At 37.3% G+C, this 20,298-nt stretch overlaps 1 protein-coding gene across 1 annotated transcript; it reads left to right on the plus strand.

The window, feature by feature from the left end:
* The first annotated feature begins 8,097 nt into the window (after positions 1–8,097).
* On the plus strand, positions 8,098–11,217 carry LOC116141657 (brassinosteroid LRR receptor kinase-like). The gene is made up of 4 exons (XM_031427142.1): positions 8,098–8,602; positions 9,318–9,505; positions 9,742–10,238; positions 11,007–11,217. The coding sequence occupies exons 1-4, from the start codon at positions 8,098–8,100 to the stop codon at positions 11,215–11,217; spliced, it is 1,401 nt and encodes a 466-aa protein (XP_031283002.1).
* Positions 11,218–20,298: the final 9,081 nt, after the last annotated feature.

The following is a 20,298-nucleotide window of genomic DNA, read 5'->3' on the forward strand; positions in this document are numbered from 1 at the left end:
TTTAGGGATGAATAATTAGAAGGTTGGCTCTTGAATTGCTTTTGTTTTCAAGGACAAACATGCTAAGCCATAATTGTACCCGAAATTAAGAAAAATTAGTACTTGCTCCTTAAAAAAGATTCATAAAAATAATAACGATGTATGAATATCAGTTGGCTTGCTAACTGATGTAAGTTTTTTGCCGTTGATAATTGAGACAACCATATATCACCAAGATTTCATATGTTTATTCTTTCTTCTGATGCCCAACATGAGAGATCAGGATATTAATTTCAACTTTCTTATTGCAAGTTTTTTTTTTTTGTTCTTTAGTTTTAATTTAAAATGTTTTGGTTTGTTGCTGGCCTCTATTGATGATTTGTTGTCAATGTAACTGTGATTGTAGAATCCCTATTATCGGAGGAAAGGAGTTCGATTTGCAATGGTTCTTTGTGGAGGTTACTTCTCGTGGTGGTATTGAGGGGTAAGTTAAAGCTTTTATTTTGTTTTTTCTCAATAAATCTGATGTCTGATATTTGCTCTTTGTTGTTTTGGATGTGCACCTTATTTTGCTTAATGAATTGTCCTTATTTAAAAAACATGGTTAATGTATGAGCAGTTCTTTCACTTGTAATAGAAAGTTTATTGTAGGATTATGGCGGCTGACATAATAAAATAGTACTTATGAGTTGTATTGATTTAGAGGTAAGCCATATGATAATGTCGTTGAACTTGTTGGTCATTGCTTTGATGGCCCTCTACATGTCCTTGTCTATAAGCATGATTCTGAAGGATTTTGGATCCATATTTCAAGTAGTTGGTGCTACTGAAGAACCAAATGGTGAATCTGCTACAATGGCTGTTACATGACGATAGTTTAAGAGAATTGTGATCATGTTTTTATGAGTATTAATTTTGTTGGAGATAGATTAAGCTTCAGAAGCTGGTCAACCATGCTTTTTGTGCCAATTCCTTGAAAGTAGCTAAAATATTAAAGAATGGTATATTTTTCTGTGTAGGGTATGATTCCAGCGATGATTTCAAATGTAGAGCTCATGTTAGAAAGATGGAAACATCATGAAGGCAAGGAGATTGAAGTATTCCGGGAATTTATGATTTTGAAAGTAGAAATTATTTCTAGGACAGCTTTTGGAAGTAGTTCTTATAAGGAGAAAGATATTTACTATGTTGACAATATTCGGTGTAATGTAATCAACGCCAGAAATCATTATAAAATTTAAGCATCTGATTTGATAAGGCAAAGCTTCCTCTTTGTAATTTTTGTAATTTGTGGCTACTTAGTTTTGTACTTTTACTTCTCTATTAATTCTACAATACCATTTTTTGTCTTGGCAGAAAGTTTATGGAAACATATTTTGTTTGTATCAAATTCCCTATTTTTATTGGGTTTTAATTGACAAAATTTCTTATAATTTTCTATTAATTCTACTGTAATTTTATAATCTGGATTCTTATTTTTCAGATATTAGTAATGCTATGACTTAGTTTTATTTGGTTAAAATAAACAATATTTAAATATTTAAAATATTAATGCCAGCTTTAAGGGTTTTAAATTTAAAAAAATCCGACGGCAACTTCATTTAAAACATTCTTTTTAATAAAAAAAATTGGAAGGACAAATTCTCATATATTGTTGAGGACATATCAGTAATTTTATATTAACAATGGGTATATTGGTATTTGAATTGTTGACATGATATAAAACAATAAAAAATTATTAAGTCAAATATTAAGGGTATTTTTGTCTTTTCAGTCAAATAGTATCGGAGAACACTATCAGAACATAATGGAGGGTGGGAAAGTGCCATTTTAAAACTTGACGGGTGGGAAAGGTCATTTCACTAAACCTTGGGTGGGAAAATGTCGTTCTCCCACAAAACAACAACAAACCAAGAACCCACACATCCTTCCTTCTTCCTCATTCTTGAGCTCTCTCTAATGGCTGAAGAACCCCTAAAGAGTTCTTCCTCTTAAAGCTTCAAGCTTTAATCTTGTTCAATTCAGCTGTCTAATGGCTATGCTCACCACCTCCTTCTTCTCCTCCTTTCTTTTACTTCTTTCTGAAACTTCTCTTTCTTCTTCTTCAGCAACAAACCCGGATACTCAACAGTTGATCAACTTCAAATTTGCTTTACCAGACCCTTATGTGCTGAAAAACTGGCAACAAAACTAGAAGCCATGTAGTTTTAATGGTATTAAATGTAATGAAACAAGAGTTTCTTCAATAGACCTCACTTCTCTCCATTTAGACACTGTTGCAATTTAAAAAGACCAAAATGACAATCCAAACAATCCAACATCCAACACAGCAGATAAAATCACAAGTAATAAAACAGGTAATAAACTGAAAGTAAAAGACACAATGATTTATAGTGGTTCAGTAATCTTACAGATTACCTACATCCACTCTCCAGGGCAATAAGCAGATTTTACTATGAGAATAGAGAACCTTACAGAGATTTACACTCACCCTTTACACAGTGCACTAAACCCCTCTGTAAAAACCTAGATCTCCTCACCTCTCATACACCACACACAATAACCAATGTTTGTGATAGATTTATACAGAAGTGTAACAGAAAGAAAGAATCCAGCTAAGACCTACCACCACCGTTTGATTCCATCAACGCTCTTCATATTTCCAGCGCATCCAGAGATTCGTAACAAACTTTCTTTCTCTATTAACCAAGAAAGAAAGGTCGAGAGAAACAGAATGAGAAAAACCTAATTTGGATTAGGTTTATTGAAGACTAGATATGACAGAATTGCCCCTTAGTCTTTAGCAATATAACTTTGACTACCCAAGTTCTATTTTGACTATAAACATGGGCATAGGTCAATTGCCACATCACAACAAATCTCCACCTTGGCACTTGATCATTGCCCTTCCTTACTACCCTAGAACTTCTTCTAATTTTCTTCAATGTGCAGAAGGCTCTTAAAGAGCCTTAACTTGTCCAAAACAACAGACTTAGTGAACATGTCTGCTGGGTTTTCTCTCCCAGGAACTTTCTCCACCTTAATGGCTTTATCTTCAATCATATTTCTTATAAAATGCAACCTGACATCAATGTGTTTCGATCTCTCATAAAACACTTGATTTTTGCACAGAAAAATTGCACTTTGGCTGTCACTCTTGATTGGAACCTGCTGCTAGTTCAAACCCATTTCTTCAAGCATTCCCCTAAGTCATATTGCTTCTTTTACGGCCTCTGTAATGGCAACATATTCTGCTTCCGTAGTTGACAAAGTAACTATTGCCTGCAGGTTAGCCTTCCAAGAAACCAGATTATTCCAAAAAGAGAAACAGAAACCAGTCATGGATTTCCTATTGTCTACATTTCCTACATAATCAGCATCCACATATCCTACAATGATATTACCATGATTTTGCCCCCTGCTGTAAAAAATACAAGTAGTTACATACCTAAGCACCCATTTTACAGCTTCCCAATGATTCTTCCCAGGATTATTCATAAACCTACTTACAGAACTAACTACAAAGGCTAAATCTGGTCTGGTACAAACCATTAAATACATCAAGCTCCCTATTGCATTTGCATACGGGATGCAAGCCATTTCTTTCCTTTCTTCTTCTGTTTCTGGGCATTTTACTGAACTGAGTTTAAAGTGCTGTCCTAAGGGTGTTTTGACAGGTTTGGAATTACTCATGTTAAACTTCCTTATGACTTTTCCAGCATATTCTTTCTGTGACAACATCAGTTTTCCAATTTTTCTATCCCTTTCAATATTCATTCCTAGGATCTTTTTAGCTTGCCCTAAGTCTTTTATTTCAAATTATCTACTCATCTCTCTCTTGAATCTAGCAATTTCAGAAAGATCTTTACAAACTAAAAGCATATCATCCACATACAAAGCCAAATAAGTGTAGCACTCACCATACAAACACTTAAAGTAAAAGCAACCATCAAAGCTACTTCGAATAAACCCAGCATTCACCATAAAACAATCAAATTTTCTATACCACTGCCTAAGTGACTGCTTTAATCCATACAGAGATTTTTTTAACAAACAAACTTGGTTTGTAGACCCCTTTTCAAACAACTCAAGCTGCTCCATCAGAATTCTTTCTTCTAAATCACCATTCAAGAAGGCAGTTTTGATGTCTAATTGCTTTAATTTTAAATCAAACTAAGCTACTAAGGCTAAGAGAATTCTGATAATGGTATGTCTCACAACTAGTGAGAAATTTTCATTGTAATCAACTCCTTCAACCTTTGTGAAATCTTTGGCTACCAACCTGGCTTTAAACCTAGGTGCTTTTACCCCTAGTATTCCCTCTTTCCTTTTGAAAACCCATTTACATTTAACCACCCTACTACCTTCAGGTTTGTTAACAAGAATCCAGGTCTGATTTTTTATTAGAGAATCATACTCTTCCTGCATGGCCAGTTTCATTCCCTAGAATCTTTACTAATCATGGCTTCCTTAACAGTTCTAGGTTCATCATCAATCTCTTCAGCAACTTGAAGAGCAAATGCTACCATGTCAGCATGTGAGTACCTCCTAGGTAGTCTAATTTCCCTTCTTTCTCTATCTCTTGCTAGTTGATAATTTTGTAAGTCATTTCCATCATCATCAATATCGTCATTATCACCTATGCTAGGTTCATCCTGCTGGGTATGAGAATCTGAAACAGAGTCTGAAACAGGATTGTTCAGATTTGGGATATCTCCACCTAGATCCAGATTAAACACCTCTGTCATATCTGCATTGTCACTCTCTTCCTGACTCAAACCACCCAACTCATCCTCATTAAACCTCACATCTCTACTAATAATACACTTTTTCCCTCCAATATTCCAACATTTGTAACCCTTAATGCCATCAGGATATCCTAAAAAAATGCACCAAATAGCCCTTGGTTGTAACTTATATGTTTTCTCATGAACAAAAACAGTGTAGCCAAAAACCCTAAGGTTACTATAGTTTGCAGGATGCCCAGACCATTTTTCCATGGGTGTTTTTAAACTAATAGCTGAGGAAGGTATTTTGTTTATTAGATAAACAGCTGTGTGGGCAACCTCTGCCCAAAACCTGGTAGGTAACTTAGAGCAGGATAATAGGCTTCTAACCTTTTCTAGAATGGTCTTATTCATCCTTTCTGCTAAACCATTTTGCTGGGGTGTGTGTCTTACTGTTCTATGCCTCAGAATTCCACTTTCCTTACACAAATTATCAAACTCTTCATTTATGAATTCTAAGCCATTATCAGTTCTAAGTTTCCTAATTTTCTTCCCAGTTTGTTCTCTATCATGACCTTTCAATCTCTGAATTTCCTAAAGGCCTCTCCCTTAGTTTTCAAGAAATAAATCCAGACCCTCCTAGAATAATCATCTATGATGCTAAAGAAATATCTGCAACCTCCCAAAGATGGATATTTAGTTGGTCCCCACACATCTGAATGGATATAATCTAAAATAGCCTTAGAACAGTGGTTTCCCACACTAAATCTGATTTTGTTCATCTTCCCATAAATGCAGTGATCACAGAAAACCAACTTCTCTACTTTATCTCCTCCTAGAACCTTTTGCTTACCCAGCTCAACTAATCTTTTTTCACTAATATGCCCTAATCTCCTATGCCATAAAGTTGTCCTATTAGACTTATGAGATAAGGATACTGCTACTGTTCCAGTGATGGTTGAACCATTTAGAATATATAGCCCATTCCTCATACCACCCTTCATTACAACTAAGGACCCTTTAGTTACTTTAAGGACTCCACCTTGAGCTTTATAGCTATAACCAATTGAGTCTAGACTTCCTAAGGATACTAAGTTTCTTTTTAGCTCTGGTATGTATCTAACATCTGTGAGCCATTTTGAACTTCCATCATGCAAATTCAGCCTTACACCTCCTCTTCCTAAGACTTTACAAACTGCATTATTTTCCATCAACACCTTTCCAGACTCTAGTTTCTTAAAGTTTGACAGAAAACTCCTATTTGGAGTCATGTGGAAAGAACAGCCAAAATCAAGTACCCATTCAGCATCAGTTTCATTTTCAAAAACTACTAACACATCAAAACTCTCATAACCATTAGAAGCTATACCTACATTCGCACTAGCATCCTTTTCCCCTGACTTCTTCTTCCTATCAGGATAGTCCCTCTTAAAATGACCTTCCTTATGATAATGAAAACATTTTCTAATGAATTTGGACTTAGATTTTGATCTACCCCTGAAATTCCCCTTCTTGTGGCCTTTCTTTTCAGATCTTCCTCTCACATAAAACCCCTCACCATCTAGTTTACCTTCCTTTTTAAATTTAGCATCCTTAGCAGTAATTGCTACCACTACTTCATCTAGTTTAAGGGTTTGTCTGCCATACTTAAGGGTGTCCACAAAATTTGAAAAGATTTTAGGAAGGGAGTTAATAAGAATCACTGCTTGATCTTCATCCTCAACCTTAACACTAAGTCCTTCTAAATCCTGTACAAGTTTCATAAAGTCATTCATATTTTCTCCTAATATTTTGTTTTCATCCATTTTAAAACTGAACAGTTTCTGTTTTAAAACTAACATATTAGGAGAAGACTTTGATAGGTATAGAGAGTCTAGTTTTTCCCAAATTTCAGCTGGTGTGGTCATTTTCTTAACTCCTCTTAAGGCCATATCCCCTAAACCTAGGATTAAAGTACTGTAGGCTTTATCTAACAGGTCTTTCTTCTCCTTCTAAGATAGGAGTCTGGTAAACTATCCTTACCCTCTAAAGTATCAGACAATCCATCCTTAACTAAGATAGCCCCCATTTTCATCTTCCACAATCCGTAATCATTATCCCCTGTGAATTTCTCCACGTCAAACTTAGACATTTTCTAGGTTCCTACCCTTTACAGATGCCCAGTGTATAAAAGCCCCAATTTACCCGAGACTAAATAGAAACCCTAAAATTGCAGCTATAAACAGAAAACCAGTACTAAGCCTAGATGCTTCAGATTCGCAAAAGATCTCTTAACTTAGAATAAAACCTAGGTGCTAGAATGAGAACCTAGCTCCGATACCACTTGCTGCAATTTAAAGAGACCAAAACGACAATCCAAAACAATCCAACATCCAACACAGCAGATAAAATCACAAGTAATAAAACAGATAATAAACTGAAAGTAAAAGACACAATGATTTATAGTGGTTTGGTAATCTTACATATTACTTACATCCACTCTCTAGGGCAATAAGCAGATTTTACTACGAGAATAGAGAACTTTACAGAGATTTATGCTCACCCTTTACATAGTGCACAAAACCCTTCTGTAAAAACCCAGATCTCCTCACCTCTCATACACCACACACAATAACCAATATTAGTGACAAATTTATACAGAAGTGTAACAAAAAAAAAAAAAAAAAGAATCCAGCTAAGACCTACCACCACATTTGATTCCATCAACGCTCTTCAGATTTCCAGCGCATCTAGAGATTCGTAACAAACTTTCTCTCTCTGTTAACCAAGAGAGAAAGGTCGAGAGAAACAGAATGAGCAAAACCTAATTTGGATTAGGTTTATTGAAGATTAGATATGACAGAATTGCCCCTTAGTCTTTAGCAATATAACTTTGACTACCCAAGTTCTATTTTGACTATACACGTGGGCATATGTCAATTGCCACATCACAATAAACACTGATTTTCATCTTGTTGCTTCTCATCTTTTGACTCTTGAAAATCTCCAAACTCTCTCTTTGCAAAACACCAATCTTTCAGGCACCATTTCTCTCACTCTTGGATCTAAGTGCAGCTCATATTTGACCTCCATAGATCTGTCTCACAACAGCTTATTCGGGCCTCTCTCCATTTTGTCCAAATTGGGTTCTTGTTCAAGCTTGAAAAGTCTCAATCTTTCAAGTAATCTTGTTGCTTTTTCAGGGGAAGAGTCTGGTGTGTTGAAGCTCAGTTTGGAGTCTCTTGATCTTTCTTACAATAATCAGATTTTAGGCCCCAAAGTTGTTCCATGGATTATCTACAATGGTTGTGAGGACTTTGCTAGCTTTGAAGGGTAACAAATTTACAGGAGAGTTAATGTGTCAAAGTGCAAGAATCTAAAGTTCTTGGATGTTTCCGTGAACAACATCTCAATGTCCGTGCCTCCTTTTGGTGACTGTTTAGCGTTGGAGCATCTTGATATCTTAGCTAATAAGTTCAGTTTTGATATTGTTCATGCAATCTCACCTTGTGAAAAGCTCACTTTCTTGAACATTTCAAGCAACCAATTTGGAGGTCAAGTTCCTATGCTTTCTTTAGCTGCAAATTTGCAGTATTTCCTCCTGGGAAACAATCTTTTTCAAGGGGAGATTCCTCTGCAACTAGCTGATTCTTGTCCAAGTCTTGTCAAGATTGATCTTTCTTCGAATAATTTGTCGGGTACGGTTCCCAATAGCTTCAGTTCTTGCTCTTCATTGGCCTTTCTTGATATTTCTTATAACAAATTCTCAGGCGAATTGCCTGTGGACACTTTCTTGCAAATGAGTAGCTTGAAGGAGCTTGTTTTATCCTTTAATGATTTCACTGGAGTTCTTCCTCATTCTTTGTCAGAACTCACCAATTTGGAGACTTTAGATCTGAGTTCAAATAATTTCTCAGGTTTAATTCCTACTAATTTGTGTGAGCATCCTGGAAACTCTTTGAAAGAGTTGTGTTAAATGTGAAGCCTCATTACGACACCGTTTAACTTAAGCCAAGAAGTTCCAAAACGACACCGTTGTGACTTAAACCGACGCTCAATCCTGATCGTTGGTTTGAATCCAGATCTAACGGCTAAAGACTAAGGCTGAGTCAAACCTATAAAAGCTGATGACTCTTCAGTTTTTCATTAACGCGTTTTTCTTCTATGTTGAATATCTCTCTGAGTTACAAATTAGGGTTCAAGATTAGGGTTTGTTCATGTGGGTGTAAATCTGCGGGAAATCTGTCCATTGAGTTGTGTTTCTTGGTGGGGAGGGAACTTGGTGTAGTGTTCTTATCTCAGATTGTAGGTTTACTGTTGTTGGTTCAAATCCTGTTTGATCTTGGTTGAAATCTTGTAAGAGAGAGAGATTGAGGGTTGTAATCGTTCTTGATCGAAATAGAAAGTGTAGCGAGCATCCATATTCTAGAGCTTAACGTGGACGTAGCTTGTTCAATATTGAACAAGTGAACCACGATAAATACTGTGTGTTGAATCTGTTTGGTTTGTGTTGATTGTGTGTTTGTTGGTTGATGTTTGCTTGATTTGTTTACGATTATTTACAACAAGTTGTATCTTGCTAACAATTTGCTTACTGGTTCCATTCCTCCAACTCTTATTTACTGTTCACAGCTTGTTTCACTCCATTTGAGCTTCAATTTGTTAGAGCATTCGATGATCAGTTGAGAGAATCAAGGAAATCAGATCACTCAAGCAACTGTGCTGCAGCTGAAGAGCAATTAAGAGAATCAAGGGAGAAAATATCGGATCAGATCAGAAGTGGTGCAGCAAATGATCCATCTCTAGACTTTCCTCATTCTGTTTTGATTCAAACAATAGGATAAAGTTAGCTGTAAAATGTATTTTGAACTCCTTAATTTTCTGTAGTTTGTTATATGTAATCTGCTATAAATACAATGGAATGAAATACAAACGCCAAGTAAGCCAATCAGTTCAAACTCTCTCGTCTCTATTTTACTTCCTCTGCTTATAATTCTTACACAATTTTCTCTCTGGAAGTATCCCTTCAAGCTTGAGGGCTCTGTCCGAGCTTCAGGATTTGAACCTGTGGTTGAATAATCTCCATGGGGAGATCCCACAGGAGCTTGGTAACATTCAAACATTGCAGACATTGATTCTTGACTTCAACCAGTTGTCGGGACCAGTGCCTTCTAGTTTAAGCAACTGCACCAATTTAACTTGGATCTCATTGTCGAATAACCAGCTGAGTGGTGAGATTCCTCGATGGCTTGGCAAGCTTTCCAACCTCGCGATTCCCAAGCTCAATAACAACTCCTTTTATGGTAGCATCCCGCCGGAGCTTGGTGATTGCAGGAACTTGATTTGGTTGGATCTTAATCCCAATAACTTAAATGGATCCATCCCTCCTGCATTGTTCAAACAATCTGGTAAAATCGCGGTGAATTTCATCGCGGGGAAGACTATGTGTACATTAAGAATGATGGTAGTAAAGAGTGCCATGGAGCAGGAAATTTGTTTGAGTTTGGAGGAATTAGACAGGAGCAGTCGAACAGAATTTCATCAGGAATCCCTGTAACTTCACTGGAGTGTATAAAAGTCTCACCCAGCCCACATTTAACAACATGGATTTCAAAAAGAAAGCCAATTCGATTAGTTCTAAAGATACAAAAGAGTCAAAATCAAAAAGCTCTTCTTTGTGGTTATAATTAGAATGCCAAAAATCAAGTCGACTCCCTTGTCTTATGTTGCTCGTTACAGGCGTCTGAATCTTCTATTTACCTATTTCTTTTTCTTTGATTTGTTATTTTATTTGTATTCAAAATAACCCTTACTCGGACATCTTTACCCTTGGCCATGAACCTCCTTTCGGGTTTTGATTCACCCAACTTTTCTATTTTCCGATCCAAAGCGAATAAGAAGAAAGGAACCAAAAAAAATAGAAGTTGCTAACAACTCAAAATCCAATTCTGAAATAAAGATTTTGTTGCAATCCATATAGTAAATAGTAAGTAATACAAAAATTTCTAACTATATTTCTACTCACAGTACAATATTTCATTTAAGTATCTTGTATTGTATGATACTCTTCCCCTTAATCAAAATACAACTATCTCCAAGAAAAAAATATTTGTTATGCCTAATATCTTTAGTTTGATTTATATCTATTTTAATTCTATCATCTATTTCAGTAGTTTTTTATTCACCAAATTGCCCGAGGCCTACGCTTTTTTGAACCCAATTGTAGATGTTATGCCAGTAATACCTCTTTTCTTTTTTCTCTTAGCCTTTGTTTGGCAAGCTGCTGTAAGTTTTCGATGATCTGTTGAACAACCATCTCAGTGGAATGATTCCTGAAGGTGGACAGCTCGAAACTTTTCCACCTACGAAGTTTGTCAACAATTCAGGCCTTTGTGGATTGCCTCTTCCACCATGTGGGAAAGATGCGGCGTTAAGCGCGAATTCTCAGCAGAAGAAGTCTGATAGGAGAGCAGCTGCTATTGTGCGAAGCATTGCAATGGGATTGTTGATCTCCCCCTCCCTAATTGTATGATTTTATACAATTTTCAAAACCGATTGAGTATATTTATATCTCAATTAAGGTAATCTTATCGTTGAACTATTATGTCATCATCGATCCTGAGATTTCTCCATATTTTAATTGTTTGCGCACGTGTGGTGTTCCTTTCTTTGCCTCTTCTATCTTTCTTGCTAAACCGATTGCAAATAAAAAAATCTATAAGTAAATATTTTTTTAAAAGAGAAAATTTTGTTAAATTTAATTATATGAAAAAAAAACCTGATTTTTTTCAAAGAAACATATTTATGCAAAAGGATTTTGTAATAATAGGATGAAGCTTGTCTTTGAAACATTACTACTGGCCAAAAAAATCTAAAATATATTGGCTGGTTTCTATAATATTTGAGCAAATATGTTTAGTACACTCTACGAGCTTCGGTTATAAATAGAAATCAGAGAGGTATTTATGTCTTTTTATAGTGAGTTTCTAAAAATAGTATCTTACAAATTAAATATCTCTATACTAGATAAGAAACTTCAGGCTACCTTTCTTTTTTTTTTAAACAAAAATAATAAATAAAAAAGTTTTTAAGAAATAACATTTTTTTTAATGATTTTTTTTACTTGATATAAAAATTTAGTGAATTTATTATTTATTGAAATTCTAATAATATAATGATTCATTAAAAATATCTAAAAGAAATATTATCATTTAACATTCAGGATTATTATCGTGGATCTTTTCTTAGGTTCAAAGTTCTAGCTAAAAACAACATGACAAATTTGAAGAAACTCGGTTCACCGTTGTTCAAACATCAATTATCGTTGCCGTTACCGTAGCCTTCACCTTTGAATCTCCAATACAATGATATGCAAATCAAGATGATATATCCTATAACAAGATCATCAACGAAACTGATCAAGTATCAAGGGCAAATAGGTAATTACACAATAATGTATTTTGAAGGGCAAACTTGGAATTTCATCTTTATACTCTTTTTTTCTAAAATATTTAACAGTCGGCTTATATTATAAACATTTGAAAGCAACAACTTGAACATCAAGTCATCAACAAAATTGACTCGAGATAGAAAATAATAATTTATAATTTTAAATATTTGTGTAAATAATTTATTAAAAAAAAAAACTATATTTATTTGGTTGTATGATATTAATAGATGCATGCGGAAAAATAGTTCGGTGCATCATATTTTGCCGTTCACTTTTAACTTTCATAACTCTATTATTTAATATATCAATTTGTATATGTCAATGCAAGATTTACACTAAAGGATTTTAAGATGGAACCAGAACTGATGTGTGCGTAATTAATTAAAATCAGCAATATAATGAATTTAAATGCAAAGAAAGTAAAGAACACAGAGGATTTTTAAAGTGGTTTGGCAAGTTTGCATTTTAAGCTTACGTCCACTGTATTTTTTATTGCTTAGAGAGCTTACAAGAAATATTATAATACCTAGAACAATTTGCTAAACCCTCTTCCATCGTTGGAGGTGTATATACAAGTTTCTTATAAAGGAAAGAGCGAAATTAAAGGAATTATAATCAAGATGAAAGTGCAACTTCGATATTCTCACGATTGAGCACTAAGATCGTCCTACCATTATTGTTGATTTGATCTCTTCCGAAATATCTGGGATCTGAGCTTATCTGTGATCTGCTTGAACAACTGTCAGGATTGGTCGTGACTAGCTTATGCTGGGTCGAGTTGTATCTCGACGAGCTTATGCTAGGTCAGACAAATGTTGAGTCGAGCTGATTTTGAGTCAAACTACATCCTCGCGAGATTCTGACTTCTCCAAGCTTAATGGAAAAATTACACACAACATCTGCTCCCTAGTGTTCGGTGCTCATTTCGAGCTTCTAAGACTAATTACTTGATTTAACATTTAGTTCAATCTTCACAAGTTGTATGTTGAATGCAGATTTGGCCGAGCTTCATGAGTCGGTCTTAGTTTCAATCAACGTGAACAAAACTTGGCCTTTTTTCCGCAGCGATATTCACAATGTTCCTAGAATTTTAAACGAGGGGCATGCGAGTAATTTTCACGCAGTCGTGTCGCATTAAATGCAGCTGGCTTTTACAGTTACTTTTTGTCACACGCGAGCGACTATAGCTGTCCATGTGCGAAGTCGAGTCAACATGCGACAACAGTTATGATTGCAGAATTCTAACGGTTGGTTTCCCGTTGTGGATGATTGACACGTGGACACATTGAGTGGTCAAGATTGCTCGATAAATGGAGGGCTCAGATTCGTCGCAGATCAACCGTCGAGGCCAGATCCCACCCTTTTGTCTCTCATGCTCACCACTATAAAAGCATGCACTCTTCGTCAGAATTACACATTTGCAATATCTCAAAGCCTTTGCTTCTTATTCTGTCGTTGCTCTCTCAAACTTACAGTGACTTTTCTATGAATTCCCACCACGTTTATCACTTCGGTAAGGCTCTTGTCTTCACCCTTCTTTATTTCAAGTTTTCTTTGCTGTTGAGGGTAGCCATTGTCGTGGCCACGTTAGCTTTTTTTAGGGTTTTTTTAGTAGACCCACCAATTTGGGTTTTAGGAGGTGGCCGCCGAAATCTTGGTAGCTCACTTGTATCTTTTGATCAATGCAAGTTATCCCAAATGTCTGAACTAAAAGCAAAGTGTGAATAGGTCGCCGATATTTCGAGTTCTAACACTTGGTTGCTTCTGTTTCAAGTATCTAGACATGTGCTTCCACCATGTCTTTGTCTAGCAACCATAGTATAGATCGCCTATTCGAGTCCCCGACAACTTCAGTTGTTCGTAGGGAAGTAGTCCTAGAAGTTTCTAAGGACTTCATTATGAGGAGCTCGGACAATAATGCTATGAGCTCCTCAAACAATGCTTCTGCCAAGCTTCCCTCGCCAAAGAGCTCAACAACCCCCAGACTTAGGAAGGAACCAAGTTTCTCGATTGGGGTCGACGATCTCGAGTGCATAAAGAATATTTATGCGACTCGACTTCCGTTGAGGGCTTCAGGAGATATCTTTCAGGAAAATCCCCCTAGAGGTAGGGTGACGATTTCAGACACCCTCCTGAGGTTTGGGATGTCCATTCCCTCTCATTATTTTATTGTTAACGTGCTAAAAAGGTTCGGTATTGCTCCCCTCCAATTGAAGGGGAATTCATACATAATAATTGTAGGAATATATATAGCGTACCAGATAGCTAGCGAGCTATCGGTGAATCGTCCACCTATATAGGTTAAAGAAGAGTCAAGACCAGATGTACTACCTCTTTATGGTGAGGAAGTAAATTGGGACTCCCAATATTTCTTCTATGAAGCCTGCCTCAAAAGCTAGTAAGAACTTCGATCTCTGCACGAATCAAAAGGGTTTTCTAATTTTGTAAGCGAACTAACCCTACACTTTCTTTGTTTTGTAGTAAATGTCAAGCAAAAATTTGTTTTTTGAAGCAAACCAAGAGCTGCTTCAACGTTTTAGCAATCTTCCCAACGGCAAGCGCAATGTTACCCAGCTCATCACGCTTAGCGTACAGCTAAGTGTTCAGTAGCTTGCTATTTATGTCTCCATCTTGATAGTTCACTAACAGTTCTGCTTTCTTTGCAGATATGTGGGCTGATAAGCCAAAAAACCTAAAGAAGAAGGCCCCAACCCACGAGGCTACTAAGAAGCATCCGATCATCTCGGTGAAGACACAGCCTGTGGACATTGTCGGGGTGATCAAGCCAGGTACCTCGCGACCAGCCCTCAAACGCACCGGCGGTAAACTTTAGAAGGCCCAAGTGCAAAGAAGCCTACAACTACTTCCAAGGTAGTCAGGCAAAAAGGAACTCCCAAGTCCCCCAAGGGCTCGACGAAGAAAATATCCGAGCAGATGAGAGGCACAAGGAAGAAGAAAGTGACTGAGCAGCAGGAGGGCTCGGGAAAGAAGAAATCAGCCAAGCAGTAGGGCGACTCAGGAAAGTAGAAGTTGACTGAGCGGTAGGGAGGCTCGGAAAAAGGACTATCGGGCTTACTAGTGTCCCGAAGAACATCTTAGTCAAGAGCATGACCAAGAAGAAGTTTGTTCTGGCGACCAAGGCCGCCATCCTTATTGAAAGTAGGGATAGCCCGCCCCCGCGACGCGGTAAAGGGAAAGCGGATGAGGCAGCTCAGGCCGACCTTGATGAACGGATCGGCAAGCTTTCCAAGCATATAGGCGTTTCAAAGCAGACTTACCAGATGCTCAAGGCTACTTCTCCTCACGAGCAGCTTGCTCACCTCTGTAACTATGCCTCCAAGGTATTGGTAGTTTGTATTTCTCAAATTGTTCCGAGGTCTTTCCCTTTCCTTTTTGCTGATTTATTTTTTTCTTTTCAAGCTTGCATGGTGACTAAGCTCCTTTTTATATGAGAGCTATCTAACCTTGGAGGGCAATCACCTAGGCTGGCAAGAAGCGGAAAAGCTCAAGGAAGAAGCCTCGGTGAGGGCCAAGGTGGCAGAGAAAGAAAGAGAGTCGTTACGAGCCAAGCGTGAGCGACTAAAGGTGCAGGCTGAGGCCCTCGAGGACAAAGAGAGAGAGTTTCTCAACAAACTCTCAGCAAGCGAGGTCGTGCGGCAAAAGTTAAGAAGAACCTGACAAAGGCCGAAAGGGACCTAGCACAACAGCGAGGTGCCAACAATAAGCTGGCTTCCGAGCTTGCCGTGACTCAAAAAGCTGCGTTAGATTGGGAAGCCAAATATATAGATGCCTCGAGCCAGCTCTTCCAAGAGAGGGTGGACCGCAAGGATGTCAAATAATCAGAGGTTGTTAGCCTAAAAAAAGAGGTTAAGGGGCTGAAGTCGGAGGTCAAAAGCCATGTTTAAAAGACGTCGGTCTACTTGGTCTAGCAGCTATGGGAGGTTCATCCCTCACTAGACTTCTCCTTTCTTCCTACTGTTTATCAGAAAGAAATTAAAAGGATGAAGGTTGAAGTAGAGGGCTTGGAGTTTGTTTACTCAGACAACTCCGAGTCCGACGAGAGTGAGGATGAAGAAAAAGCCAATGAAGAGAAAGAAGTCGCGGTCAAGCAAGAGGTTTAAGACTCAACCTTGCTAGCCCCACTTTCAACTGATGTCGGCGACCTTCCCCCGAGCGATCCATCAAAAGATGCTTCTACTCCTATTCTCGAAGACGTTGTTCAAGCTCCTACTGCCAAAAATGCTCTAGCCCCTGGGGCTTAGACTTTTGTGTGTGTGTGTGTGTTTGTGTGTGAGTGTGAGTGTGTGTATTGTTTTTTAGTTTAGTTTTGTAACTAAACTTTTATCAATCAATGGAAATTTAGTTTTTCCTATTTTTTTGTCGAGCACTAATTTTATTTTTGCAGTGTCATTTTAATTGTTCTGATCGAACTTCGCATAGAAATTTCAAATTTGCTTCAAGTTATGTGTAGCTCGCTTCTTTAAGAGCTTTTCAAACAAACAATAAAATTTTTCTTGCGACAACGCTGAGTTTGGGCTGGTTGCCCGTCTCACGTTTTGGTCACTGATTCATGATCGATTTTCTTTCAACGTGTTTTACTTGAGTTTTAACTTCGTCGCGTCAAGGAATATCTCCCTTGATGAGTTGAATTGTGGCGTGGCTTACAAAACTAAGTTGCCTTTTTTTGGACTCTTAACTCAGAGTTTTTAAATGTTATCGCTTAGGCCATGATTTTGAAATAACAGATAAATAATAATGAACAAAAAGAAAGTTTTGAATAATACCTCTTTATTGATAATTGAAATGGCCATAAAAGACCTTACACTTGATTTTGAAGAGAAAAGAGAGAGAATAAATTGAAACCCGAGCTGCTTATTGGTAGTACCTTCGTAGATGCTCAGCATTCCGTGCTCGCAGTACAGCTTCACCATTGAAGTATTTCAGGTGAAAAGTTTTTGGTGCGAGCTTTTCAAAGATCCTAAAAAGACTTTCTCATTCAGACCCAAGTGCCTCCAAGTTTGGATTTTGTGTACTCGGGACAACCTTTTGAGAACTAGGTTGCCCACCCCGAAGTCTCGTTTTTTACTTTAGAATTGAAGTATCTTTTGGTTCATTGTTGCTAAGAAACAACCCTTAACTAAGACTTAGCCCGATGTTCTTCGATTAAATTTAGCCTCAGACGAAGAAGATCTCCGTTTGTTTCCTTATTGAAGACCTCTCTCCAAAATGAACTAATCTCAACTTCAACTGGGGCCATTGCCTCGCATCCGTAAGAAAGCAAGAACAAGGTTTCTCCTATCAAGCTTCTGACAGTCGTTACGTATGACCATAGGGCCTCGAGCAATTTGTCTACCCATCTTCCTTTAAGTGAGTCGAGCTTCTTTTTGATGGTGTGCTTGGTCACTTTATTGACAGCTTCTACCTACCTATTAGCTTGGGGCCAGTAGATAGCGGAGAAGCTTTTCCTGATGCCGAGTCTTTCATAGAACAATTGGAAGTCTTTGCAATCGAACTACTTTCCATTGTCGGTTATGATTGTATGTGGAATTCTTAATCTAAAAATGATGATTTTGTAGACAAAATCATCTAGCTTGTTTGAAGTGATGGTAGCTAAAGGCTGGGCTTCTGCCCACTTGGTGAAGTAGTCGATTGTGACCACAGCGAACTTGACACCTCCTTTTCCTTAAGATAAAGGGCCTATTAGATCGATCCCCCCAGATTGTGAATGGCTATGGGCTTGTCAGGGTGGTTAACTCTTAGGATGGAGCTCGCGAAATATCTGCGAACCTCTGACATTTATCACACTTTCGTATGAAAACGGCCAAATCGTTAAAGATTGTCTGCCAATAATATCCTTAGCGGAGTACCTTGTATGTCAAAGATCTACCTCGGCGTGATTTCCACAGATACCCTCGTGGATTTCCTTTAGGATGTACTCCGTATTCTCATGATCAACACATCACAAGAGCGGGGAGTTATAGCCTCACTTATACAACTTGCCGTTAATAAGCGTATATCGAGCTAATTTTGCTCGAAGGATCTTAGCTTCCTTTCTTCCTTCAGGCACTGTCCCATCTTTCAGGTATGCGGTTATTGAATCTATCCAGCTATACCTTTGCCCTGTTACCAAAACTTATTCTTGTGATGCGAGGATGCTTAGACATGGGAGGAATTTGACAAGGATAGAATCAGTTGTTTCTTTGCTCATCGCTAAAGTCAGGCGAGCTAAGGCATCAGCCACTGAATTCTTTTCCCTTAGGATCTACAGAACTGAAAAACTCTTGAAATGCTCAAGCTCAATTTTTACCTGCTAGAGATAGGATGTCATTCTGTCCTCTTTGGCCTAATATTCTCTGGAGATTTGGTGGACCATGAGCTAGATGTCACCGTATATCTTGATTGACTCTGCCCCTATTTCTTTGGTGAGGCAAATCCCCATGAGCATAGCCTCATATTCTGCCTCATTGTTTGAGGCAATAAGCCCAAATCTAACTATAGCTTGGATTGGGTTCCCTTCAGGACCTTCAAGCAGGAGCCCGGCTCCCACCCCCTTCTCAAGTGATCAATTCACCGAAATTGCTTGTTTTTGGGCGGAAATATTGAAAGTAAGCGGAGGCCCTCTTTCTAGCGCCAAAATGCTGATACAAGATTTACACTAATTAGAGTAATTCGATTGACTTTGGTGAAACTGGAACCAATTTGTGCGTGATTAATTAAAATCAGCAATGTAATGAATTTAAATGCAAAGAAAGTAAAGAAACACAAAGGATTTTTACAGTGGTTCGGCAAGTTTGAATCTTGAGCCTACATCCACTGTACTTCTTATTGCTTAGAGAGCTTACAAGAAATATTATAATAGCTAAAATAATTTGCTAACCCCTCTCCCATCGGGGGGGGGGGGGGGGGGGGGGGGGTGGTGGTGCGGCGCGGGGGGCGGGGTGTTTCTTACAAAAAAAAAAAGAGCGAAATTAAATGAATTACAATCAAAATGAAAGTGCAACTCTGATATTCTTACGATTGAGCACTAAGATCACGCTATCATTACTGTTAATCTAATCTCTTCTTAAATATCTAGGATCAAAGCTTATATGTGATCTGCTATAGCAACTGTCAGGATTGGTTGCGACTAGCTTATGCTGGGTTGAGCTGTATCTCGACAAGCTAATGCTGGGTTGGACAAATGTTGAGCCGAGCTGATTTCGAGTCAAACTACATCCTCAAGAAATTCTGAATTCTTCGAGCTTATGGAAAAATCACACACAACAGTATACAAAAGTTTATGAACAAAATTTATAAAAATTTAATTGTTCAATATCAAAATGAGGGTGGTTTTGTTAGTTTTACGTGTTAACATAGTGGGAAAAAAAATTACAATTAAAAGCCACCTCCCTTGGTTTTAATCAATTAATGAGTTAAAACATTGTTCCCCTAAGGTTTAATATCATATCAAAATCCTCCTACGATGTCTAAAATAAAATAAAAAGCATCTCTTCTGTTAGTAAATCATTAGTGAGTTGTTAGAACTTAAACTATCATAAGTTGATAAATATTTATCAAATTGTCTTCCTACCGTTTATTTTAACACCTAAAACTTCACAATAAGGGGATTTTTGTTATTTTAAAAACCTCAAAAAGATTTTATTATTTAATCAAACCTTACGGAAATTAATGTCATTAACTTAATTAACGAGAAAATGTAACTGATTTCTTCAAATTATCATTTTGCCCTTCAATCAACATAATTACACACTAACCCTTAATGCAACTCTTGTCACACATAACTCCAATGAACTTACAAATAGCTCATTCAACGAAAACTTCACAATATTAAAGACCTCACTACACATCAACCTATGATTATAAGCCATATTATATATGTCCTTGTATAGGGTTCAAATTCGATCAAGATTGTACCTTCGACAAACAAATGTAATGGAAATCGGCTAGTGTTGGCGATAATAATAATATATGATGATCGAGAAGATAAAATGTAAGACCAACATGTTGGTTTTAAGAGTTTTTTTTTTTTTCCTTAGGAACAAAAAAAACGAATCTCTTAAAAGACGAGATAACACTTTTTAATAAAATTTTATCATAAATTGGTTAGGCCTAGTGGAAATAACCCTTTTTTTTTTTTTTTTAATTTCTAGAGGGTTTAACTAG

This window comes from Pistacia vera, unplaced genomic scaffold (genome assembly GCF_008641045.1).
Source record: "Pistacia vera cultivar Batoury unplaced genomic scaffold, PisVer_v2 Contig40, whole genome shotgun sequence".
Taxonomy (NCBI): domain Eukaryota; kingdom Viridiplantae; phylum Streptophyta; class Magnoliopsida; order Sapindales; family Anacardiaceae; genus Pistacia; species Pistacia vera.

Excerpts from the sequence above, each read along its gene's own strand:
- LOC116141657 (XM_031427142.1), top strand. The coding sequence starts at position 8,098 with ATGTCCGTGCCTCCTTTTGGTGACTGTTTAGCGTTGGAGCATCTTGAT. Across the intron at positions 8,603-9,317 it reads GAGTTCAAATAATTTCTCAG|CTTGTTTCACTCCATTTGAG; the intron begins GTTTAATTCCTA and ends TACTGTTCACAG. Across the intron at positions 9,506-9,741 it reads CTCTAGACTTTCCTCATTCT|GATTTGAACCTGTGGTTGAA; the intron begins GTTTTGATTCAA and ends TCCGAGCTTCAG.